Source organism: Tamandua tetradactyla, chromosome 3 (assembly GCF_023851605.1).
Source record: "Tamandua tetradactyla isolate mTamTet1 chromosome 3, mTamTet1.pri, whole genome shotgun sequence".
Taxonomy (NCBI): domain Eukaryota; kingdom Metazoa; phylum Chordata; class Mammalia; order Pilosa; family Myrmecophagidae; genus Tamandua; species Tamandua tetradactyla.
This window is the reverse complement of record NC_135329.1, coordinates 78834186-78860297: the sequence shown is the minus strand read 5'-3', so window position 1 is coordinate 78860297 and position 26112 is coordinate 78834186. Positions and strand designations below refer to the sequence as shown.

The following is a 26112-nucleotide window of genomic DNA, read 5'->3' as shown; positions in this document are numbered from 1 at the left end:
ATTCCTGAGATGATTTTCACTCTCCCCATCCTTTACATGGAGGTTTGCAGTTTACTGACACAAAATTTCACATCCCTAAGTGGAACAGCCAAAATGTGAACACAGGCATGTTGCTTATGTTCTAATCCTCTGAAATACTGACTTGCACTTATCTCACACTTACGGGTCATTGGGAACCATGCAAGGGGATTCCATGATCTAAGTAAATGCCAAGAAGGGCCCAAGCATACAGGGATCCTAAATACTGCTCTTCCATATTTGGTAAACTAAGGGGCCACATAACACAGGTTAGCATTAGGTGCATTTTATCAGATAGTTAGACATGGCTATAGATATAGTGTGAAAAGCACACAGAAATCTGCACATTTCTGGCCAGGTTTGGACAGCTGTGATGCATCAGTTTGACAAGGTGGTCCACTATCAGTGCTGGGTCACTTATAAGTACATAGTCCATGCAGACAAGAATCACAAAGATAGTTTCCTGTTTGGCAACTTCATGAACTCATGCCCTACAGATGATCAGACTTGTGGGCTGCATATTTGAAGGACAGTAGCCAATAAGATCTCAAACTCCCACTAAGTAATTAGCCTAATGTTCATCACCCTTCTTGCATCTCTCTGGTAAAGCTGGTTTAGAGCCTTCATGTTTAACTTTTGCCTCCTTTGTAATAACCATCCCAATGTGGGCTGGTTAGTGTGAGTATGGAGTGCACATCACTCATTGAATGCACATAAGGGGTAATGAAAAACAAGACAAAAGGAAAATATATCGTGAGCATGGTTAGTTTTAAGAAGTAGCGCATCAGTATCATGAAAAGTCTATAATGATCATCTTTATGACAAATCGTAGTGACTTGATACAATATAACTTTCCTAGTATTAAGTCCAGTCCACCAGTAATGGTCTGCTTATAATACAGAGAAAATTGGTACACAACAGCACTTCCAATTTGTGGAGTCCCCATAAATCTTAGAAATTTCATTAGGACAGTAACAATTAGCAGGGTTTCAACACAGGTAGCAGGAGTGATCGGACTCTTTCACTGAATCACAGTAACTATTTTAGAACCATCTGTAGATTGAATATTTCACTTTGCATTAGGATGCCGTATGCTACATAGCCAAACAACCTTATTTCCCATTTGTTTCCTGATCCTCTCATTTACCCCATCTATTTCACTATGGAGGATGGCCCAGGAACGGATCACTCCAGGCTTATTTTCCACCTGCCTCCTTATTCTCTTGCCCTTCACAAATCATGTTCAGGGTCTAAATATCCCAGGAGTGACACCCTGATGTACTGACATTTACTCTGTGTCCTCTAGCAAACACTGAGGGCCCAATGGAGAAGCCTCTGATTGACACATCAGATAAGGACATTCCATCTAGTTCCAAGGTATGGCTGTCTTTCTTGGTGATGAATTGCTTTCTTTTTTTTTAAATTCAGTTCAGATATAAAAATCTGACCACATAATTACACATCAAATATCTTGATTTCTGTGACCAGGGAAATGGTCATTGGGAGCCTATTATTAAAAGATCCGCTATTCAAGAGTGCAGCAGTTGGAGTCAACTGTATGGCATGGGGCCATTTCCTTAGGTACAGGTTTACCTCTTGGTTTGTGAATTTTTAAATTCTCAACCAAAATAACTTGCATTATCCTTCTGCCTTCCCGTATGCATCCACTCCATTCCTTATTGAGTCTTTCACCCAACCACTCTTTCCAATCTGCTTTTCTGAAGGCAACAAGAGAGTAAAACCCTTGTGAAATCCCACACAGTATGTTCTGATCCTTAGGATCCTGAGTGTTTCCTTTTCTCTAATTTCAGGTGGTTACAGAAGAAAGTGAAAATGGTATGTATTTTGGAATTACTCACTCATTGAGGAAAAAATTCTGGATGCTTAAAAACCCAGGATTTCTGAGTCTGGCTAGGCTGGAGAGGCAACATTACAGCTTCCAGGCAGGAATGAGGATGAGGAATGTGAGATTAGGTTCTAATTAAAGGAAATTGACCATGTTCTATAATCCTTATAAGCAGCTGTGCCCCATTAAGTGGTGAGGGTATGTGTATACAGGGGTGGGGATTACACGTGGGAATCTACCTTATGTGGATCATGAGGCTGGGATGGGACTGAGTGTGTGTTTATGCAGAAGCTATTTCCCACCTTCACAGTACCATTTCCAGAGGTAACTTCTGAAAAAATATTCCATCACCACTGCACACTTTACATATAGCTACTCATTCAACCCTCAAAACTACCAAAGCTAGGGCTGTGTTTACTCTTCCAGACCTCAGATGGACAAACTGTGGTATAAAGACAATTAGTCTTACATTTCAATTCTTAAGTGAAAGAGACTAATTACGAGGCCAGGTATACATATCCATGGTTGATGCCCTGAGCTGCTATCTGCACTCCTCACTCAGCCATTTGGGGCATTGTACAGGGTGGCAAGGAGACCAACCATTCATTTGTATTCAAGGAAGTGTCCACAGGGCAACGGACCCCCACACCTGATGTTCATTATCAGTAGACTCAGAGGTCTCATGATGCAAGAACATTACACATTCCTTCTACCACAGACTATGGCCTTTACATGGTATAAAAAACACAAAGAAAGCCCACATTCTTGGGGCCAGGTCACAGATTCTGACAGTTGTAAGGTGCCACCTGGCACAACCATGTTTAACAAACTCCTCCATATTGGGAGCCAAAGAGGTGGGCATCAAGGAGGTATTTTAGTACATTGGGAACATCGCTTTGGCCCCTAGAAATGTTCAAATCCTATTAGTTCCACAATGAAGAGACCATGATAATAAGTCCCAGGGAAGAGTGGAAGGAAAATTATTACACTCTGTATTGTAGTGATTTTTTAGTCACTATGTAGAATTACAGAACCTTCGAATAGTCTATAATTGATTATATTCATGAAAAATTAGTGAAAAAATTGATGAAGCTCTTGACCTAGAAATGAATGTAGTCTCACAGTAAAAGATTATAAGTAACAATGTTTTTAAACAATTGCCGTATGGCTAAACTTTGAGAAGACTATAAAAGGTTAGAAGGAAAAAATCCTATAAAAATGATACAGTTCCTGCATATGAGGACACATGGAGGCTGAGAAGTTGTTAAACCACATCAAGAAGCAAGTAGCAGTTTAGTTGGGCTTCAGAATGGGCAGGAGGAGTGATAAGAATCCATCATTGAATAATGGCATGTATTTTGTAACATCTGTAGATTGTCTAGTTCATGCTGCTTTGGGATGTCCTTATTTACAAAGCCAGGAACTGCTCCCCATTTTTGAGCTCCTCCTCTTTACTTCCATTTGCTTCCCACAGCAGCTTACCCCGTGCTTCTAACCATTCACCTCCACATTACTCTGACCTTTCAAAACCAAGCTAAGTACCTGAATTAGCCAGAAGCAAGGCCCACGATGGACTGACTGCTACTCTTCTGTCATCCTAGCTCTTTCCAAAGAACAGGTGGAGGAGCTTCTGCCTGACCAAGGAATAGAGCAGACCCCAAGTACTTCCCAGGTAAAGTTATATTTCTTTGCCTGAGTTAGAGCAATGTTCTTCTTTGTTTCCTCCTTCTTCAATCCAGTTAAGATAGGGAAACCTGACCATGTTTAGTATATACGATATATACAGTTGTCCTTGGTGAGAACAGTGTTTAGTGGGAGTCTATTAACTGATCCAAGATTCAAGAAGGAACTTATAAATGGCAGCATCAGTTATATTATATATATCCTGGATTAGGAATTCTGTAAAATGGACTTGAGGGATACAACATTCAGGAAAAGCTCATGTCTTCTGCAAAACTATCCCCTAAACTGCTTTTGGGTTTACTTGATTTGACCTATCATTCTCACATGGTTTCCTAAAGTCAACAAGAGGTTAAAAGCCTCCTGCAGGTGTGACACAGCAAGTTCAGGACCTCACAGAGTTTTCTTTCACTACAGGTGACCCCAAGAGTGAACAATGGTAGGTATTCAGGATCAAATATTGGTGAACAAAAATCTATATGATAAGGTGGGTCTTCCTTGCTGACTTAAGCCCAGAGAAGCTACTCTACAACCCCCAATTGCACCTTCCAGGTGGAAATGAGGAGAGGGATATGGTGAAAGAAGCCAGTATTCCAGGTATGGATCAGGACAGTACTTCTTGAGAAATTGGTTTCTGTTTAGATGATCTGGGTATGTATACATATGAGTGGTATGTGTCTATATGTGATGGTATGTGATTATGTGATTTGATTATTAAGGTGCATGTGCCTGAATGTTTGGAAAACTGTGATTCAAATTCTTGTTACTGAGAACTACAGAAGCAGTGCAGCAGCCGCCGATTCCAGTTGTAGCCATGTTTCACAAGCCCAGTAGTCATTTGGCTAGTAGCTGAGGTACAGTCAATGCAGAGAGAATGTTTTCATCCACACAATGCTCTCCAAGCAGCTGCTAGAGTCTGTCCTGAGCCTGTTCACTGAACTCACTGAACAGAGAGCATGTCCACAACAACGGTAAGAATTTCAGTGACAAGAGGGAGGTGAGTTCTGTGATGGTCCAGCTAAATGGACAACTGAAATGCTCAGAGGGGATTCCTTCACCTCCTCACATTCGTAAACTGTTTACAATGTCTTCTTGAGGAGATCTGACTTGACAGAACCCAGGGTGGAATGAGATCAAAGGGAGACAGTCTTTTGGTCTTGGATGGCCAGCAAGGCCTCAACTGGAGAAAGGATGGATGGGTTAGCCACACTCTCTAATAATTTTCCTGTGGATGTTTCTGTTCCTAAAGCTTGGCTTTCAGATCAAAATTATGACTGGACAAGCAGTGAGGACGAGGACGAAGCAGGTAGGGTCCATTATTTAAGGAAGGAGCCAAAGGGAAAGGGTTCCCAGGAGCAGCTGTATTACACCTCTGCTTTCTAGATAGTACAAAGGAGAAACCAGAAATTAAGGGAAATTTATACAGAGGTCTGCTTTATTCTTTTCATATCTTAATTAATCACATAATCCAGGGGTTAGAACCATGGGCTTTGAGTGTCTTTTGTTTACAATTCATTTACTTGCTTTGGTATTTAAGATAATCTTGCAGGGAAGGCCACGGTGGCTCAGCAGGCAAGAATGCTTGCCTGCCATGCCAGAGGACCCGGGTTCGATTCCTGGTGCCTGCCCATGTAAAAAAAAAAAAAGAGTAAAAGAAAAATATAATCTTCCATACATGGCCAGATCTTTCCCTGCCTCGGCCAGTTGCAAATCTCAAAGCCTTTGTTTTTTTAGGCTTTTAAAATATGTTCCTATGTCCTGTGGAGATGTGGTGTGAAGAATATGCTTGAAAAATCTCCTAGTCTTCATTTAACATGCAAATAATATCCTGGGATTAGAAGTAAGGCTGGAGTTTTCATCTGTTTGACAGAAGTTTGTGTCTAGCTGACCACTTAATAACTTCCGAGGCATGACAGTGTTTCTGGAGGAATTGTGTGATGGGTGCTGGTTGCTTCACACAGTGGCTCACACAGTCCCACACTCCTTCCTGACCAGGCCCTGGATAGAGTCAATGGGCTACATGACCAGGATGACAGTGCTGCATTCAGAACCCATGGCTGTAAGCCAGAGAGCTCGGCCAAGTCCCCACACCGCTGCTGTGCCCCTTCCTGTTATTTTTTCCCAGTTCCATACAGGTGCTCTTCCCTTCCAGTCCCCCCAAGGGATGATAAAACACCGGAGCTTTCCATTAATTTAAATGATTACATCTCCAATACAACACTTTCTGAACTGCAGAATAAGGAATCTGGGCCAGTGACTTTATCTCTAGGCCCACATCCATCTTCTCTAATGTGCTACATAACCTATAGGGAGGTTGTGAGGAAGAAATGTCTCCAGGAACTTAAGGTCCTATGAGGAACAGGACAATCTATTGATTTAAGAGTTGGTGGTCTCTCTCTGCCACAACACCCAATTCAAATGCAGGCCTCTGAGAGTTGCTCCCTGTGTAAGGATGGATTGAACAATGGATCAACCAATTAAGTGGAGAAGGTGATGATAGAATTTTGACTGTTCCACTAATGAACTCATATGAGAGAACAGTGTGATTTGTGGAGGCTGAAAAAGAGAAAGGAAATTGTCACTAATTAGGAGAGAAAGAAAGGCAAGGTACTATTGAGTGAAGGAAAATGGGAAGAAAGGCTAAGCCACACATAGAACAATATGGGCACAGTGTCTCCTGTCTTAGAGGAAAAGGAGGACACAGGCATTTCTTCCTTGACACAGTTACAGAATTTGAGAGATGGAAAAGGGACTCTGAAGACCCTAGACCCACTCCCTCGTGGCAGAGGTGAAGCAATTATTGAGGCCCTTGGAAAAGTGTATCAATAATGAGGACAGAATTGTCCTGGGATCAGGTCACACCCTGACATGAACAACAGGGGCTCCAGTACTTCCTTAACTCTAGCATTCTTCTTTCCTTTCTAAAGGCTGTCGCACCTCGCTAACTGTCCTCGTACATTCTGAAGCCCATCTCACTGATTTGGAAGAGTTTGAGAGAGATGACAATGACAATGTCCAAGTAATTTATTTCTTTGTTCCATGTCTTTATTTTTTATATACTGAGGTTTATTAGACCTACATTATAGATATTTTCATTCCTCAACTCAGATGGAAATTCATAGTGCACAACATATATAAAATTACCAAAGAAACATGTCTCTTTCCTTGGTTAATGTATGTATGCAGGTTTGTGTTGACCATTTTCCTTTTATTTTTACATCTAAAGTAATTGGGCGTTAGCAATTCCCTGATTCAACAGAAAAAGGAATTTATTCATGATGGAAAAACAAGAGTTGGATTTTGCTGAAATGAAATAATGGATATTTCTTCCCTTTTAGAAATTCCCTATTTAGATTTTAGTGCTAAAACTCTTAACATGGACCTCTTGATTTAACAGCTCTGATTTCATTTCATTTCTATCTTTTACCTTGGGAAGGGGCATGATATCCTTGTTCCCACCCCAAACCAGAAAACCATGAACTTATTGTAGCTCCAGTGAAAGTGGTCTCCTTTTAAATCTGTTTCATAGGTGTAATCTCTTTCTACCTTATCCTTATTCCATCTTTTGCTCTTCATATCGTTGTCACCCTGAAGGTCACGGTCCCATCAAGGAAGTTGAGGTCATAGGATTGACAACATTTATGAAAACTTTACCACACCACTCACGTACTTTGCTAGGATTGCATTGACTTCCAAATCAACCACACACCAAGAATATTACCATGTAACACCGAATGGCTCAGACAGGAAATTGGCAGAAAGACGGACCCCTTGGGCCACACCCAGCAGATGGGACACCTGTCTAGTGTGTTTTGGCCCGAGCTCTCCCATTACAGGTGTGTTCCTACATGTGGTACCTCTGGACATGCAAGTTTGTTCTCTTTCCTACAGCTCTCTACACCTTTTGATGAGGAGGAGCCTCTTGCATCAAAATCTCCTGCACTTGAAGGAAAGCTGGATATGATGGGAGAGGGAAAACAGCAAGAGGAAACGTGAGTGTGGAGTGGGTAAGATGATAAGGAGAAGGGAAAGAAGTTCACATGAAGTCCACTGGTACCTGACTCTCCTTTTGACACTTCAGGGAAATGAGCGTAACTAATGAGGTCACTGGGGAGGCCACTATGCAGCAGGAACATGGAGACAGAGAGAGGAAGTAGTCAAACTCAGAACAGGCAAGTAAATGGTATTCTGAGAACTTCTCTCCATCGACCACCTACCCATCCCATATAAGGCTGCTCAGCCATTCCCTGCAATGGCTCCTTTATTTGGAGGAGAGGGCTGCGACGTGCCATTCACACCGCACTCTTTGTGAAGATTCTCCTTGAATTCCTTTCATATCTCCATCTGGCAGGACTGAACCTCGCCCACCCAATCCCCTTAATGGCAACAGGGAGTCTTATCAATTAAGGACAGAGAACAGTGAAGGGTGTGGGGTGGCCATGACAGAATCAGATTAAGCTCTCATGGGCAGATAGACTATCTTAGTTTGCCAGGGCTGATAAAAAAAGTACCACTGACTCATTGGCTTTATTTTCTCCCATTCTATGATGTAAAAAGTCCCAATCCAAGGTGCTCACAGGGAGCAGTTTTCTCTGGTAACAGCTGGCCAGCAAGCCATAACCCAATCTCTGCCTCTGTCACCTGGCCATCTGTCTTCTGTGTTCTACTGTAAACTCTGTCCAAATTTCCTCTGCTGTAGAGCCCTCCCATTTCCTCCATATTCAGTTTCACTTCGGTACAAAGTTACCTTAAGGTATCCCTCTCAAACAATATTTACAGCCACTCTATGCCAATAGACAACATTCTCACCACAGAGCAACAACTGAACATCAATGCTCTGTGGATCTGACTCCTGGGATATCAGGGGCCCAGGGGGCGTCTCCAGCATCTGAGGTGACTACTGGGTCCTGCAACCCACCCTAGCAAGCTTCCTCCTCCATCCATATCTGGGCATCCCCAGTGATTCCAGAACCTGTGTTTGTGTTGCAGATCCTACCATGGAAAAGTATGGAGAGGTGGGGGCCTCAGCCTGAGCCTCAATGGATCTGGAGGATAGAAGGGTGGAAATTCAAAAAAAACAAAAAAAAGAGCCACCTGATTAAATTAAATATATTACTTTATTAGTTTAGTTATGTTTTTGGCTTAATAAGTTTATTTTGTTTATATGTTTGTTTCTTTTCATTCTTGTATGTTCTTTAATTAAATGGACATTACATTCAGGATTATAGCACTTATAGAGAAGTTTTAGAGGACTTTCACAGCTGCTTTGCCATGTAAGGGGCACAGAAGATGCAGTTCTTAACCAGAATGAACTCTTAAATTGATGACTATCACCACTTAATCTTTCTAGGTGCAGCTCTATTACATGTTACTGACCACACCTCCATGTTCTGGACTTGCTTTGCTCACACAGATGAATTAAAAGGTGGCTACCTCAAAGCCTCAGGGTGAGCTGGGAAAGGACCAGTTAAATGAGGCAACAGCCCACTCCTTGGTAAAAGTTTGTAGCTTTCCTTCCCAATACATCTTCTTTTTTTCTGAGAACTTTTTATCTGGTGCACCCACTATGCCATCTCACACTCTTACACTATAGGCTGGATTTTGGCCACAAGTGAGAACCTCACTCATTTCCAGTCACCTGCAGCTGTAAAATGAACATCTGCTGTTGGTGTTGCTCTTCATGCATCACTTTTATGTTGAAGCATCCTTGCAGACCTAGGATGAATCCTACGTGGTCATGATGTATAATTCTCTTAATGTGTTGTTGGATTCGATTTGCTGGAATTTTGTTGAGAATTTTTGCATCTATATTCATTAGAGAGATTGGTCTGTAGTTTTCTTTTTTTGTAATATCTTTGCCTGGTTTTGGTATGAGGGTGATGTTGGCTTCATAGAATGAATTAGGTAGCTTTCCCTCCACTTCAATTTTTTTTGAAGAGTTTGAGGAGAATTGGTACTAATTCTTTCTGGAATGTTTGGTAGAATTCACATGTGAAGCCATCTGGTCCTGGAATTTTCTTTTTGGGAAGCTTTTGAATGACTGATTCAATTTCTTTACTTGTGATTGCTTTGTTGAGGTCATCTATTTCTTCTTGAGTCAAAGTTGGTTGTTCATGCCTTTCTAGGAAGTTGTCCATTTCATCTTCATTGTTGCATTTATTAGCATAAAGTTGTTCATAGTATCCTGTTATTACCTACTTTATTTCTGTGGGGTCAGTGGTTATGTGTCCTCTTTCATTTCTGATCTTATTTATTTGCATCCTCTCTCTTCTTTTTGTCAGTCTTGCTAAGGGCCCATCAATCTTATTGATTTTCTCATAGAACCAACTTCTGGTCTTATTGATTTTCTCTATTGTTTTCATGTTCTCAGTTTCATTTATTTCTGGGCTAATCTTTGTTATTTCTTTCCTTTTGCTTGCTTTGGGGTTAGTTTGCTGTTCTTTCTCCAGTTCTTCCAAGTGGATGGTTAATTCACAAATTTTTGCCCTTTCTTCTTTTTTGATATAGGCATTTAGGGCAATAAATTTCCCTCTTATCACTGCCTTTGCTGCATCCCCTAAATTTTGATATGCTGTGTTTTCATTTTCATTTGCCTCTAGATATTTACTGATTTCTCTTATAATTTCTTCCTTGACCCACTGATTGTTTAAGAGTGTGTTGTTGAGGCTCCATGTATTTGTGAATTTTCTGGCACTCTGCCTATTATTGATTTCCAACTTCATTCGTTTATGATCTGAGAAAGTGTGGTGCATGATTTCAATCTTTTTAAATTTGTTGACACTTGCTTTGTGACCCAACATATGGTCTATCTTTGAGAATGATCCATGAGCACTTAAGAATAAGGTGTATCCTGCTATTGTGGGTGTGATGTCCTATAAATGTCTGTTAAGTATAGTTCATTTATTGTAATATTCAAATTCTCTGTTTCTTTATGATCCTCTGTCTAGATGTTCTGTCCATTGATGAGAGTGGGGAATTGAAGTCTCCAACTATTTTGGTAGATGTGTCTATTTCCCATTTCAGTGTTTGCAGTGTTTGTCTCACATATTTTGGGGCATTCTGGTTCAGTGCATAAACATTTATGATTGTTATGTCTCCTTGGTGAATTGTTCCTTTTATTAATACATAGTATCCTTCTTTGTCTCTTTTAACTGTTTTACATTTGAAGTCTAATTTGTTGGATATTAGTATAGCTACTCCTGTTCTTTTCTTGTTGTTATTTGCATGGAATATCTTTTCCCAACCTTTCACTTTCAACCTATGTTTATCTTTGGGTCTAAGATATGTTTCCTGTAGACAGCATATAGAAGGATCCTGTTTTTTAATCCATTCTGCCAATCTATGTCTTTTGATTGGGAGTAGAATCCATTAACATTTAGTGTTATTACTGTATGGGTAGTACTTTCTTCTACCATTTTGCCTTCTGTATTTTATATGTCATATCTAATTTTCCTTCTTTCTACGCTCTTCTCCACACCTCTCTCTTCTGTCTTTTTGTATCTGTCTCTAGTGCTCCCTTTAGTATTTCTTGCAGAGCTGGTCTCTTGGTCACAAATTCTCTCAGTGATTTTTTGTCTGAAAATGTTTTAATTTCTCCCTCATTTTTGAAAGACAATTTTGCTGGGTGTAGAATTCTTTATTTTTTATTTTTTATTTTTTTTATTAATTAACGGAAAAAAAGAAAAAAAAAGAAATTAACCCAACATTTAGAAATCATACCATTCTACATATGCAATCAGTAATTCTTAACATCATCACATAGATGCATGATCATCGTTTCTTAGTACATTGGCATCAGTTTAGAAGAACTAGCAACACAACAGAAAAAGATATAGAATGTTAATATAGAGAAAAAAATAAAAGTAATAATAATAGTAAAAAAACAAAAGAAACAAACAAAAAACAAAACAACAACAACAACAACAAAAAACCTATAGCTCAGATGCAGCTTCATTCAGTGTTTTAACATGATTACTTTACAATTAGGTATTATTGTGTTGTCCATTTTTGAGTTTTTGTATCTAGTCCTGTTGCACATCTGTATCCCTTCAGCTCCAATTACCCATTATCTTACCCTGTTTCTACCTCCTGCTGGACTCTGTTACCAATGACATATTCCAAGTGTTACCAATGACATATTCCAAGTGGGTATAAAATTCTTGGTTGGCAGTTTTTCTTTTAGTAATTTAAATATATCATCCCATTGTCTTCTCACCTCCATGGTTTCTGCTGAGAAATCTACACAATCTTATTGGGTTTCCCTTGTATGTGATGGATTGCTTTTCTCTTGCTGCTTTCAAGATCCTCTCTTTCTCTTTGACCTCTGACATTCTGACTAGTAAGTGTCTTGGAGAACATCTATTTGGATCTATTCTCTTTGGAGTATGCTGCACTTCTTGGATCTGTAGTTTTATGTCTTTCATAAGAGTTGGGAAATTTTCAGTGATAATTTCTTCCATTTGTTTTTCTCCTCCTTTTCCCTTCTCTTCTCCTTCTGGAACACCCACAACACATATATTTGTGTGCCTCATATTATCATTCAAATCCCTGAGTCCCTGCTCATATTTTTTCATTTTTTCCCTATAGTTTCTGTATCTTGTCAGATTTCAGATATTCCATATTCCAGTTCACTAATCCTAACCTCTGTCTCTTGAAATCTACCCTTGTAGGTTTCCGTTGTTTTTTTTTTTCATCTCTTCTAGTGTACCTTTCCTTCCCATAAGTTCTGTGGTTTGTTTTTTCAGACTTTCCAGTTCTTCTTTTTGTTCATTCCTTGCCTTCTTCATCTCCTCCCTCAACTCATTGATTTGGTTTTTGATGAGGTTTTCCATGTCTGTTCATATGTTCTGAATTAATTGTTTAAGCTCCTGTATCTCATTTGAAAAATTGGGTTGTTCCTTTGACTGGGCCATATCTTCAATTTTCCTGGTGTGATCTGTTATTTTTTGCTGGTGTCTAGACATTTAATTACCTTAATTAGTTTATTCTGGAGATTGCTTTCACTTATCTTACCTAGGGTTTTCTTGCTAGATGAGTTTGTTGTCTATCTTTTTTTTGACCTTCAGTTCAGCTTTTTCTGGGCCTCTAGCTTAGGTTTTGTTTAACAGAGGATAATTTTTCATTTCTTGTTTTCTTGTTCTTGCCCTGCTTGTAAGGTGCCTTTTCCCACCCCACCCTTAAGAGGGTCTACATAGGTATTATAAACTCCAGCAGGGTTTTCCCGGACTAAACTGGCCTCCTATCGGGGGGAAGGAGTCACCTGCCTCAGTTTTCCCTGAGGGTGAGACCCAGCAGTTTAAAAGACTTTCCTGTGAAGTCTCTGGGCTCTGTTTTTCTTATCCTGCCCAGTATGTGGTGCTTGTCTTCCTGCTGGTCCCAACAGCAAAAGATGTTGTGGCTCCTTTAACTTTGGGAGGGTCTCCCTGCTGGGGGCGTGGTGGAGACAGAGGAGAGGTTGTAGGTTGGTTTTAATGGCTTCCAATTGCCAAGCCCTGGGTTCTGAATTCCTTGAGAGAGGGATTCCACCTGAGTTGGGCTTCACCCCTCCCCTGGGGAAGGCACAGGTGGGAGACAGCCCTGAAAGCAGTCCATTTCTGCCTATGCCTGGGGCAGTTGCAGCCTGAATAGTCCTGCCGCTGATCCAGAGGGAGACAAGCCTCCATAGAAACAGCCACAAAAACCTCTGTTTCATCACTTTTCCTCTTTTTCGGTTAGCCCAATAAGTGACCTCCACCTTGACCAGGTTCGCCTGAGCTGGGGGCCTATTTTTAGTAGTCAGAATTTGTTTATTAATGCCACAATTGGTATTTGGTTGGACTCAGTCCTTGCTACTATTAGAGTGTCTTTCCTTTCCCTCTGGGAAGCTGCCTGTGGGGTTGCGGCACTGGCTGCTGTGGCTTGGGGAATTCACGGTTCAGGAGACTCACAGCTGGTCCAGCTGGTCCAGACTGGGGTATGCTGTGTGTCTGGTCACTACTGTGGCTCTGGGAGCTGTTCTGCACTGTTTCTGGTTATTTAGTGGTTGTTCTGGAGGATGAACTAAAATGTACACATTGCTAAGCCACCATCTGGGCCCCTCTCTTTCATGCATCACTTTTAAAGCCCCTTCCTGAGAAATTTTGCTCCTGTAGTTTTTGTCAGCTGTTTCCTGGTAGCTGAGTACAATGAGTCAAGTTGAGAGAGCCCTCATATACTCTAAGATGTATGAACTCTTTCTCATCATTGTATACTTCTCTATGTGCAACTGCATAGGACTTTTGGGCTTTGGCATCAGGGTAATACATTTGTTCTTCTTCTGAAAGGTTATGCAGGAAGTAGAGCTGCTCAGGTACCATGTGGCGACCCAGAAATGGACTGACTCTCCATTTCACTTTCTACCTAGTTTTGTGGGCCATTATTTTTTGGTCTGAGCCTGTTGTTCTTGCAGCACTTCTTCAGCTCTTTGCACTTGTGCTCAGAGACAAATGCTTCCCAGGTATGTAGCTTGAATACAAAAGTTCATGCATCACTGTTTTTGCATTCAAGCACGTGTTTGAACTTTTCTACTAAAGCAAGTAAGGTGTTCTTTTCCAATTCTCAGAAGTATTTTGCAGGTTTTATAATTTCATTTTTATGCATTTTCACTATACTTCTACTGGCTATTAGCTCAATTGTAGCAGCCTGATCATGGGACCAGACAAGAGGCAAGTGAGGCACAGAGGCTTACTTCCAGCTGAGGGCTAAGCAGGGCCATCAGCAAGCCAGCCAGGTACTACCATGGGTCAGTGGGTGCTGAGGATGGTGGGAGTGCAGGTCAGTACCCAGACACTGACCTCCCTGTTGGCTGGCACAGGACACAGGCATGTTTAGTTTTGTAGTTGTGTAAATCAAGAGTGTTTTTAGAAATAAGATTTATATGTATATTTACAACTTATAGTGAACAATACTGTATGTTCAACTACTACTAGTTCTTGTTCTTAGCATTTTTCAGTAAATAGAAACACATATATGGAAAAGCACCATAAACAAAGTTACAGCTTAATGAATGAATATAAGACTGTCTCCTTTTGGCTACCATCAAAGTCATTCCCTCTCTCTTGGAACCATCATTTTCTCTTAGTTGAGCAAATGACTGCAAATTTATACTTAGTATCCATCCTTAAGCCAAGGTCTTTCTAGGTGTATATGTTTACCAACATCTGTCCACTCATATGAAAGGGATATTGGGAAAAATTTTAAACAAGTCTAATGGGATATCTTTCATTGCAATTCCTGTCTTTCTTGCAAGTCAGTTTTCCTGGGTATAAAAGTCATTATTCACAGTTTCTTTACCCAAATATTTCACCCCATTTTCTTCTGACTCAAAGTATTCTTCACAAAACCACTCATCAGATTCTAATGTTATTTCCATTGGGTCACTTAATTATTTCTAGATGCATGAAGAATTTTTCTCATCCTTTAAATCCCAGTAATATTACAGAATAGAACATGTGATTAAGTTCATGATCAATGTGCACGTTAAATATGCAGCTACAAAACACTTTTTTTATTTCTGGAAAAATAAGGAATTATAATGTTGAATACTTTTTCACACCTCAGCTTTGGGTTTCTCTTTTATGCACTCCAGTGATTCATACATTTGATGTTCTAGGGTAATCTTCAACTGTTTGCATGTCTTGTGAATCTTTTGCAATCAACCTTGAATATCTTTGATATTGTCCCCTTGTTCACATTCTGTTTTTGAAGGCATTACCTAGTCACAAGGTTTCTTTTAGTTTATGTTTCACTTATGATTTGACTTTTCCTTTCATTTTTTTCCTTATTCTTTTCTGTGCTCTGTCCCTCATCTTTCAAGGGTTCCTTATCTGGTTTATGACATGCTTTCATATACGGCTTTTTCAAAATGCTTTCACCTATTTTTGTAAACCTTCACTATGGTGTATATAACAGGGCAAGATAAGGAACTTTCATTTATTTATAGTAGTATTTACCTGTACCATTCCCATTTACATTATAATAAACTTGTATTTACAGTTATACGTTTTAAGATATATTTTGTTTCTGAATTTTAGCTTATGTATGAATATTTCATGCAGACAATAAATTTTAGTTTCTCATATTTTAATGCTGTATTCTCATGATTACATTTTGTTTTTATTTGCCACTTAGGAAAATAAGTGATGGCAATTTATTTTCAGTTGTTTTCCACTGCTAATTCTACAGGTTTGGATGTCCAGTGAGATTGGTTCAGAATGGTTTTTCCTGGACCTACAATATGAATATCAACTGGATTTCATACCACCTTGCACAGACACCAAGATCTCCTGAGGTCACTTGTGTATATCACAGGGTGCAGTGTCACTGGTGTCTATCACATGGTCATCATTTACTTTTGTCCACAGGGCATTTCAAAGTACAAATTTTACAAATTACCTCTAGACAGAATGAACTGATTTAATTTTGTTTCCTGATTTTTAAATATTTATGTATGCATAAAAAGCAGCCAGTTCTATTATACCATGATTCTATTCCTAAGCATCTTGAAAAGATGCACATTAAACTGTTGGTCTCCTACAAATGTGCTAACATTCTGGGATGTCAGAAATGCACTCCACGCTTCCTATGCCATGGGAACATGCTGTTGCTCACTGACTGGGCTGTACTTTGTGGAAGCCACTGAATTCTGTTCACAGCTGCATCTTTAACAGCTTCCTATGGCATCTCCCTTAAATAAAATGTGGAACCTTTACATCACACAAGACCCGTTCATACCTTGACCTCCCCAGGTCTGTAAAGGTGACTTTCCCCAGAACCCTGAAATAGAGTGCAGTGCTATATTTAGATATGAAGAGATATGAAGAGAAAGACATGTATTTAGATATGAAGAGATATGAAGATAAAGTTGGCTATAACAGCTGTTTTCAGAAACTCTGAAATACAAGTACTTCATTAGCAAGAATCTCATAAGGAAGCAATAAGAAGAGAATATGAATTGCTATGACGTGAGAAATTTACACATTAACAGTGAACACACACATACCTATTTTAGTGAATCTCAAATGTGGATCTCTAAACTACAATTATCACTATTACAGTATTTATAATCTGGCCACTATTGTTGACCAAATAGTATTTGGTTACTATTCTTCACGAAATAGGATTTTCAAACTTTCCTATTTTAATAACATGCCAATATAAAATAAAATATATATTTTAATCATTGTGAAAAGAAAATTTTGAAGGGTCATTTCTTTTATATATATTGAAAATTCTTCTCTAAGAAAGCTGAAAACTAATGACAACTATGTTACCTAACAAACTTACACCATAGTACATTTAAAATTTTTACACTTAGGCATTTTCCATATAATTACAAATTAACATTTTTTTCCTGATGAATATCTTTCAAAATAAAACTTAAAGTATTTCACTTTATTCGGGTCATTTTTTCTTTTGTTTAAGAATCTTCCTCTGCAAAATTTATCTTTATCTAAAACATATTTGATCCGAAAATGTCATTTCTAACAACAAATCAAATTCCTGCTTTCCAAGACAGCTGAATTATGTTCTATTTGGATAGACACAAAAAGCCAACATTGAAATCATGTCATCACACTCGTGAATATTTCGAGTTGGTAGCCAGACCCTCAGTCAGGATGTGAAGAAAAGGAATGGAAATGAGTACTTTGCTAGCAATCAGCATTATGACCTTAGACTACATATTCTCCTTAATGCAAAATGAGAGAGGAAGATTTATGATTTCTAAGGCCCTGTACAGCTTTACATGACCATGGTTGGATTATTTAAATGACAAACTGACATCTGCATTCAAAAAATAGCTTCTGAAGTTAAAGAATAATATTACAGTGGGTTACAGATACATGAAAACAACAAAAATATTTCAACTCTAATTTGAAGTGTGTGATATGTCACAAAACAATGCTTTCGAGATAAATGATATGAGGCCAATGACTGCATGTGGTTGTGCTCATTTAATAATGGAATGAACACTGAAATCAGTAAAACAAGGTATTTTGTTAATGGACACTGCTTGTACAAATTCTTAATTAATCTCTAAAGACAAAACCCTTAGAGAAGTAACAAGATTTACTGAAGTGTTTTAGACCTTACCTTTGAAAGGGAATACTGCTATATTCCATATAACTTATATATAGAAACTAAAAGTATTTAAAATGTATGATCATCACAACTACAACAATATAAGTGTATATAGGAATGAGACCTTATTTCCTTTCATAATGTGTTACAAACTGCATAATACTTATATGGATTAACCTTAATTTCTGTGAAATTCCTTAAGGGTTCATTTTCAAGCAGGTCATCAACAAGCATTTGACTAATAAATAAAACAATTTTTTGCTTTTAAGTAAAAGCAAAAAATGAAATCCTATTATTAATTTGATATAGGTACAGCTGAAATTCAATATCCTTACAAAAGTGTATGTTTCCAAAGAACATGCACCCACCCACAAATTATTTAAATGAAACAAAGAAAACAAAGCAAAGTAAAAACCTTTGTGCTAGAAATAGAGCCATGACTATTTTTTGACACTTTTAGTAACCTAACAAACCATTCTAATGCTTTCTTCTACCAATACAAATGAAACAAAGGGGTAGTTTCTTCCTTTATTTCATCCACTGACACAAAACTATACTATGCCATGGTAAAAGTCAATCATCAATAATGCATGCAGTTGCTACAACTCAAATATAAATCTAAACTTTCAGGGGCCATTTCAAAGTTTGATGCATAGAAACTTATTTTAAAGAATCTATAAATCTAGTAGGATGTGAGAAGTCCCAGTATTATAAGATGTCTTTTTGTCAGCAAACTTTCTTCACTGAAAGAAATCACAGAGCAAACTAAAGGAGTGTGGCCCTGCAGGCATTTGTGACAGCATCACTCAGGTTCAGATTTATTGTATGTGGTTGAGTTGAGCATTCACCAGTTTTCTGTGGTCTGAATGAAAGTAGACTGAACACTGCATTTGACAACTGGTGTCAACACTGCCAATACAGTGAGCTGGTAGATGTATGCACTGGCATTCCATGTGGTGCCACTAGGCTTCCTTAAAAGGTTACTGCTGTCTTTTCTTTAATGGCTGTCTTCTTTAGGTGACCAAGAAGAGTTATGAGTGAGATCCAGCATCACATCTATGAAGACCAGAAGTTGTGCATGGTTAAGGCATTGCCCATGATGCATTGCAGAGAAACAGAAAGCACAGAGGAGTCTTTGATGGGATTACATAGAGAAGAATGTGTCACATCTTGAAACACTCAGCTAACTTAACAGTGTCAGCTTTCAGGGTGGCATCTAAATCAGAAAGTCAGTAGATCTAATTGCATAAATGAATGAAAAATCTTTATAATATTCAAATAGAAAGAACATCAAAGCAAGAGTCACATACTATTTACTATATATCAGTGTGTTTCCAATGTACACGATGAATCCAAGGCCATCAACAGAAATTTCAGATGACACCTCAGGACTGGAGACCACTCATTAATGACAACAGCCAAAGGATTGATGGTTATAAAGGACTACCACCCCTCAAGCATGTACAGCTTGTGGTTTGTAAATGTGACACACTAGATCTCACTCAACTTCTTATGATCGCTTAAAATGATAGCTTCCAAAGTTAAGCCATTTCCAACAGGACTTACACTTTTTCCCACAACTACATCAAATACTTCTCGCTTTACAGACAATATATGGAAAACAGAACTATCCATGCAGTTTCAGTGGCATTCCAAAGATATGTGCTATAGTTATCTAACAGAGTAGAATAACATGCCTCATCATTTGAAAAAAGTAATGAACATACTGAAGTGGTATCAACTATTGAGTATACATTAAATACAGGTTTCTGTTAGAGATTAAAACTGTTGATAGGCCTTCAGAAATAGGTAGAAATAATCTAAACACAGAGCTGTTAAGTAAAATAATGTCTCAGTGATGAAATTGAAAATAATATTTTCTTAATTTAAAGGAAGGCAAATAAAAAGCCTCTCACAAATAAGCAAAATAAAGTTGAAATGGACATAATCAAAGTGGAACACCATGCTTCTAAGTCTTAGAAATATAGTTCTTTTTTGCTTTACTGCAAATGTCCCTAAAAAAATGTCCATGACATGATTATTATGAGTGATATGGCATGTAATATATTTCCCTCACCTATGCTATTAAACTTTATCTTTCTAAACTTAGTCAATTTGATGCCAACTAAGAGAACATCACAAATATGAATATATAACTTTCCTCAAATCACAGAAGTTTGGAAGTTTAAATAAGAATAAATCTACAAATATTGGATTTAATAGTGAGATAGAAAAGAAAGTCCACACAAACTAGAAAAGGATACCATTTCATTAGCTACAATAATTTAAAGCAATGTCCTACAACTACCATAGGAGTACTCTATAATAATAAAAATATCCTTAGTATGTGAGAGAAGACAACAATTCTCAAACACTGAATTTAAAACTCCTTTTTTTTTCTCTTGGCACTAAAACCAAGATGTCCCTAAAGAGAAGCAGAAAAAATTCCCTAAAAGTCCTCTATCTGAAATGCAATTAATATTTTGATAAAAAAACCATATCACTCTATTCCTCAAAATCACAACCTTAAAGCTTTGCTACTTAAATATTAGCCAGGGCTCTGTGGAACATCTTATATTAAAATCGGACAATTGTAAACATCACACATATAAAAAGTATTAACAGGATGAATTTTTCATTTTTTTATTTTTATTTTTTTTGTTGGTAAGGATGGGCTCTGCGATTTGAACCCAGGTCTCTGGCATGGTAAGTGAGAATTCTGCTCCTGAGCCACCATGGCATAGCCCACATCTTAAGGTTTATATGAGGATCTTTTACAGAATAGTATATGTAAAATCTTTGGCATAAGCTCAGCACAATTTATTACTTGTTGACTGGGAAAATCTTTGCTGAATAATGATAATCTGTGCTGAGCACTTAGAAAACTTTCTACGGATGCAAAACAGCTGTTCAAGAGAAGGAGTCAGTGAGTATGATACCCTCATTCTCCCTATTTTGAGGATAGAAACTGGTTTGAAGTCTAAAATGACAAGATTAGGAAGAGGGAGGTTAAGTCATGTCCGTCTCTTTTTTTCTAAGCTTTTTTGGACATCCCTTTCATAGTGTAACTAGTCAGTCTTACCCATCAGCCTGTGTCTCAGATAGACCAAAAATCTGTAGGTGAAGGACCTGTGGTGGAGTGAAATACCAAGGCATCGCACTAAAGCAGACTTGCTTCAGAGCCTGTCCCTACCCTTAACAGAATGACTTTAGACAAGGTGCTGAATCTTACTGAGCTGCTGCTTAGTTGTAAAATAGGAATGAGAACTGAGATGAGAATAGCCACTGACACTGCATGATACAGAAGTTCATTTTGGTTGTTTTTCTTATCATTATAGACAATCTAACAATCTTGTTACTAAAAGATGTCAAAGTTCATTTAAGAAATTTATTAAATATTTTAAAAATACTTCAATAAACACCTCATTCCTCTTTCTATAATGTTCAAGTTGGTCATTAAATTAGCGTTGAAGCTATCTAGTGCTGTTTTCTCCACTGCAATCCAGGATGGTGTTTCATAGCAACAGCTGCATGAATACAAGTAACATCTTTAAAATTTTACATTCTATTCCTAAAAGGCTTGGGAATATAAGCATTTATATTTGGTTGGTTATTGGTTATTTGGGAAACTTTTCAGAATATTTACTATAACTAAGGACTTCTGAATCTCCAGATAAGAGATTACCAGTATTTCTCAAATTTATGTGATACAGATCTTATTTCTGAAATGATTTTGCAGGACTTGTGTTGACAGATTATATTTTGGGAAATGCCACTAGCATTTAATTTTTTCCCACCAAATGAATTATCTAAGCAGCTAAGGCTCTACATACTTCACAGTTCTTGCACTTTTACTTGCCTTCCAAATTATAGGAACAAATTATTTCCTTGCTTCAAATGTTCCTGAAACAATGTGTTATGCCAGGCTTCAAAACTTTGTTCATTCATGGGATTTTACTTTTACTTTGGAATTCCATGCAAAGACATATTAATTAGAGATAGAAAAGGAAGGAAGCTAGGTTTTCACATAAAACATTCTCAGAGATTCAATTCTAAGTAAAACTTGATTATCCCAATTTGAATTAAGTTATTTAGTTGCTAATAAAACAAAATTAAATGCAAAAATAAGAAGCCACCTGATAAAACATGTTATATACAACTAAACACCCACTTAAGATGAACCTAACAGAAAAGAGCATTATATATTAAGTGATAATTATGATTTCTCACTAAATTGCTCAAAAATCACAATTTTAAAATGCTTAAGTAAACTAGCATATGCTAATGTATTGAATACTCAAGTTACTTGCAAAAGCATATCTGTCAAATCAATTTTAAAATGCCACCCTTTTGGAAGTGATTTAATTGACTTCAGATATTTTCCTGAAAGATGACCAAATGGAATGCCAATACCATGCCTTTGTAGTGTCCACTCTCTCAAGTCTGTTTTAGTTTTCCTATAACTATCAGCAATTTTCCTATCTGAGCCATAACAGAGCAATCATTATGTGGATGGAATAACTCCTCTTCCAGCACATCTCAGAAATGGTGACAAGACGCATAGATTTCCTAAGGCCTTTTACCTTTACCCCTATATAGAAAAAATTGCAATTCAAGTCTTCTTAGGTGAATCATTTAGATCATTTGAGCTAAATTTAAAAACAATAGAAGAAAGGGCAAGGCAGAGGGTAAGAGAAGGAAAGAGGGAAAGTGGAGAGGGAAAGAAGAGGGAGGGAGCAAGAGGAAGCAGGGAAAAGAGAGTGAAAGGGACAGTGTGAGGGAGAGAGAGATTGTTGTATCATAATGCAGTGAAACATTTAGTTCTTCCTCCAAGTTACAAATCGGCCTTAATGAAGTGACACCAAACGATATTGCAGAAGTTATAGAAAGCATTCAAAGGAAGTAACTATATATGTTTTTCTAGCATAATGCTATCCACAAGAGTTGAATTTAAATAACACCTAGGGCTGTATATAAGATTCTACAAGGGCTCCATGCACTAGAGTACCTTTCCAGGAAACTCAAAATGGGTCCCTGGTCCAGGTAAGTCCTGAAACCTAGCCCAGCCTCTCCAGAATATCAGATAGTTCCATCTCCCAATCTCATAATAGTGACAGACCCTTCCAATATGAAAAATTCACAATTGCCCTAGCCCAAATTGTTTAGGGAAAGGAAGAGAGGGAAGGAAAGAACAAAGCTGATGGTAGTGTTATACAAACATGTGACTGAACACATCTACAGGAATGCTGAATCCTTAATTTGATATCTCTTTCAGTCTCCAGTATTTCACAGGAGTTAGCAGTAAAAACTTACAATTGTGGAAGTGTAAACCATGTAAAACTCTGAAATATGTTCTACAACTAATTGTGGTGCTATGCTTTTAAATTTGTAGCAGTTTTTGTATATATGTTATTTTTTTCACAAAAAAGAAGGAAAAAATTTGATTGTGATAATAAAAATATTTAAGCCCTCTAGCCTTGGCTAAGTCCTCTGTGAGGACTCTTTACTAAGTTTTGACTTGCCTAAGTATGATCATACAATATCCACACTTCATTCAGATACTGGCTCCCACATGCAGACTTTTGCATATTCAAGACTATTCAATCCCCCTGAGGTTCTGTATGAGAGTGTGCTCATTTGAAAGGAAGTATTCCCCCTAGAAAAAGCCACGTTTTAATCAAAATCTCAGTTCATAAAGGTAGAATAATCCCTATTCAATACTGTATGTTTGAAACTGTGTTGAGATCATCTCCTGGGGTGATGTGACTTAGTCAAAAGTGGTTGTTAAACTGGATTAGGTGATGATATGTCTCCACCCATTTGGGGGGTCTTGATTGGTTTATCGGAGTCCTATGAAAGAGGAAACATTTTGGAGAACGGGAGATTCAGAAAGAGCAGAGAATGCTGCAGCACCATGAAGCAGAGAGTCCATCAGTCAGCACTTTGGAGATGAAGAAGGAAAATGCCTTCCAGGGAGCTTCAGGAGACTGGAAGCCAGGAGAACAAGCTAGCAGATGATGTCGAGTTTGCCATGTACCTTTCCAGATAAGAGATGAACCCTGACCATGTTCACCATGTGCCTTTCCAGATGAGAGAGAAACTCTGACTGTGTTTGCCATGTGCCTTTCCACTGAGACAGAAACCCTGAACTTCATCTGCCTTCTTGAACCAAGGTATCTCTCCCTGGATCCCTTGGATTGGACATTTCTATAGACATAATTGGGACATTTCCTCAGCCTTAGAACTGTAAACTAGCAACTTTTAAATTCCCCTTTATAAAAGTGATACCATTTCTGGCATATTGCATTCCAGCAGCTGGCAAACTACAACAGAGAGTTCTTGTGATTTGGAGTACAATGGATTCTCTAGCAGAAGTTTTCTAAAAAAGGACCACAAACTCTATTGTTTTTTCTAAGAAGCCAGCACCATCCATAGGAGGATAAACCTCAAACAGCTTGGATGGTTCGCTGTGTCAGGAAGACCATGGCATAGTCAATTCCTGGGACAGTGACTTCTCAGACCAAGGCTTGAGTGCCATTCTTCAAAAAAAAAATTCTAATCAATGGAGTTGCCACTCACAAGTCCATACACATGGACATCCCTGCACATCCCAATCCTGCTGCACCACTGTTTGCCCTTGACATCCATCATCAGATTCAGGTCATTCTCACAGAACACAATCATGATGAAAGCACAAGGTTCACTATCTGCACATCAACGATAGGTGTAAAGGAGGGTACAGGAAACCTGTCTGTCCCTGTTGAAAAACTTCATTAGTTCCTGCCAGTTTTCACTGTTGACAGTATAATTTCTTATGTAGGTGACATAATAGAAGTTCAAAAACATATCTGAGTTTTTTTTTTTTTTTACATGGGCAGGCACCGGGAATCGAGCCTGGGTCCTCTGGCATCACAGGCAAGCATTCCTGCCTGCTGAGCCACCGTGGCCCGCCCTGAATGTTTTAACAGAAGAACTGTCTGCAATAAATTCAGCACCCAGCATCCAGCAAATTTCAAATTCTGAAGTAAGACAGCTCAAGCTTCTAGCTTTCCTGAATCATGCTGTACCAACCTCAACCTCAACCTCATCATCTGCTCCAACTGGAATATAGGGAGTCCTGTTCTTCCTCAGGCCATGCCAAAACATTTCCATCCTGTGGTAGAAGGGAGGAGGTTATCTAGCCACACCAAAAGACAGAAGTTTTGCCATCATATCTAGGATCACACATGCCACCATCAATGATATCCTAGATGGATTCCTTACACTGAGAAAATGTCAAAATGAGACCACTCTTTTTTTTCAGGGTGAAGTCTAACAGTCCAATCACTACTGTGAAAAGACCCAAGCTGAGTACTGCTTTCACCCAGGAGGGGTTAAAAAAACTAATAAACCACTGCTATAAACTGGAACTCGGGAAGTGTACTGGTAGACATAAGATTAAATCTAACCTCTCCTTCAAGAGCCTTTCTCCTCTTGCATGGGTTCTTCCATAGGAGATACACAGGTGTGGCACAATCCAAAGGACACTGCCTGAGAGGTTCTGATGGTGGCCCACAGTGAGTTGCTGCAGTATGTAATGCAACAAGGTGAGTTATTTCCCATGAAACTGCAATTTCACAGGTGTTTCTCAATGAGGAACTCAGTTTTGTGTTCCTGCTAAAAAGCCAACTGAGCAATTTTTACTATCTCACCATTATGCAGTTAAACCTTGGCCTGGGAGGTGAGAACCAGGCTCTGGGGTAATAGACTATGATGGGCAGTGTGGGAGGGGGAATGAGGTTGGGTTAAAAACGGGGTCAGGGCTAACAGATTTGTAGGCTGGGCTACATGATGTTACAAACCAAGGAAGGGGGAAGGGGGCAAGTTTGTCATCTTGATGCAAACTGGGGCTGGCCAGAGATTGCATGCTCACACTGCCCATGGTGAGGCTCTGAGGTTCCAATTTCTGAACACTCCATTCTGATGGTATGTAGGGCTGAGAGAGGCTCTTCTGGCTAGAAGGGGAACACCTGCATGCTAGAGTTGAGCCAACGTCACTAGAAAAATCTGGGTAATTCCTAACCCCCCTAAAACACAAAGTGCCAGCTGCTGGATGGGCTCAAGCTATTCTGCTTCACAAGCACACCAGCATCCACAAACACCCTGCCGGGGCTCATGCTGCAGAAGCCCATTCCGGGACCATAGGCACCTACTCATATATTCTACAAGGTCAGACTGTAAGGAACTTTCCTTCTGACTGGTTGGACAAGATGATCAGTTCTTAATGCAGCTCTACTGAGGACCGAAGGGAAAGCCTATAGATGTTAGATTAGGGAGCAGCAAAGAGGCTGGCATGATCCTGTAACCACACAACCAAACTTCTGGGGTGTGATGTTCCACATTTAGCTTCATTGAGAGATCCTGTTCATCAGCTGTAAGATCTATTTCCTGGGGGAGTAGGGTGCCAAAGAGCTCATGGACATGGTAAAAGG

The 26112-nt window shown here is 38.8% G+C and overlaps 1 protein-coding gene and 2 pseudogenes across 20 annotated transcripts in view; 1 reads left to right on the top strand and 2 right to left on the bottom strand.

Moving 5' to 3' along the window:
- Nucleotides 1-26112, top strand: part of LOC143677399 (uncharacterized) — a 44653-nt gene that overhangs the window by 12268 nt on the left and 6273 nt on the right. For 15 of the 20 annotated variants that reach the window (XM_077153307.1, XM_077153301.1, XM_077153289.1 and 12 more), the window contains 10 exons: nucleotides 1325-1395; nucleotides 1830-1854; nucleotides 3466-3536; nucleotides 3962-3983; nucleotides 4097-4141; nucleotides 4794-4850; nucleotides 6472-6563; nucleotides 7436-7536; nucleotides 7626-7716; nucleotides 8534-8672. In XM_077153307.1, the coding sequence (XP_077009422.1) occupies nucleotides 1325-1395; nucleotides 1830-1854; nucleotides 3466-3536; nucleotides 3962-3983; nucleotides 4097-4141; nucleotides 4794-4850; nucleotides 6472-6563; nucleotides 7436-7536; nucleotides 7626-7701 (560 nt within the window). In that variant the 3' untranslated portion in view covers nucleotides 7702-7716; nucleotides 8534-8672. Of the gene's footprint in view, nucleotides 1-1324; nucleotides 1396-1829; nucleotides 1855-3465; nucleotides 3537-3961; nucleotides 3984-4096; nucleotides 4142-4793; nucleotides 5385-5539; nucleotides 5604-6471; nucleotides 6564-7435; nucleotides 7537-7625; nucleotides 7717-8533; nucleotides 8673-15745; nucleotides 16580-26112 lie in introns of those variants that run through there. The other 5 variants (XM_077153290.1, XM_077153291.1, XM_077153292.1 and 2 more) reach the window with 5 other exon arrangements.
- LOC143677401 (myb/SANT-like DNA-binding domain-containing protein 3 pseudogene) lies at nucleotides 13431-14161 on the bottom strand (annotated as a pseudogene).
- Nucleotides 24197-26112, bottom strand: part of LOC143675666 (myb/SANT-like DNA-binding domain-containing protein 3 pseudogene) — a 6384-nt pseudogene continuing 4468 nt past the window's right edge.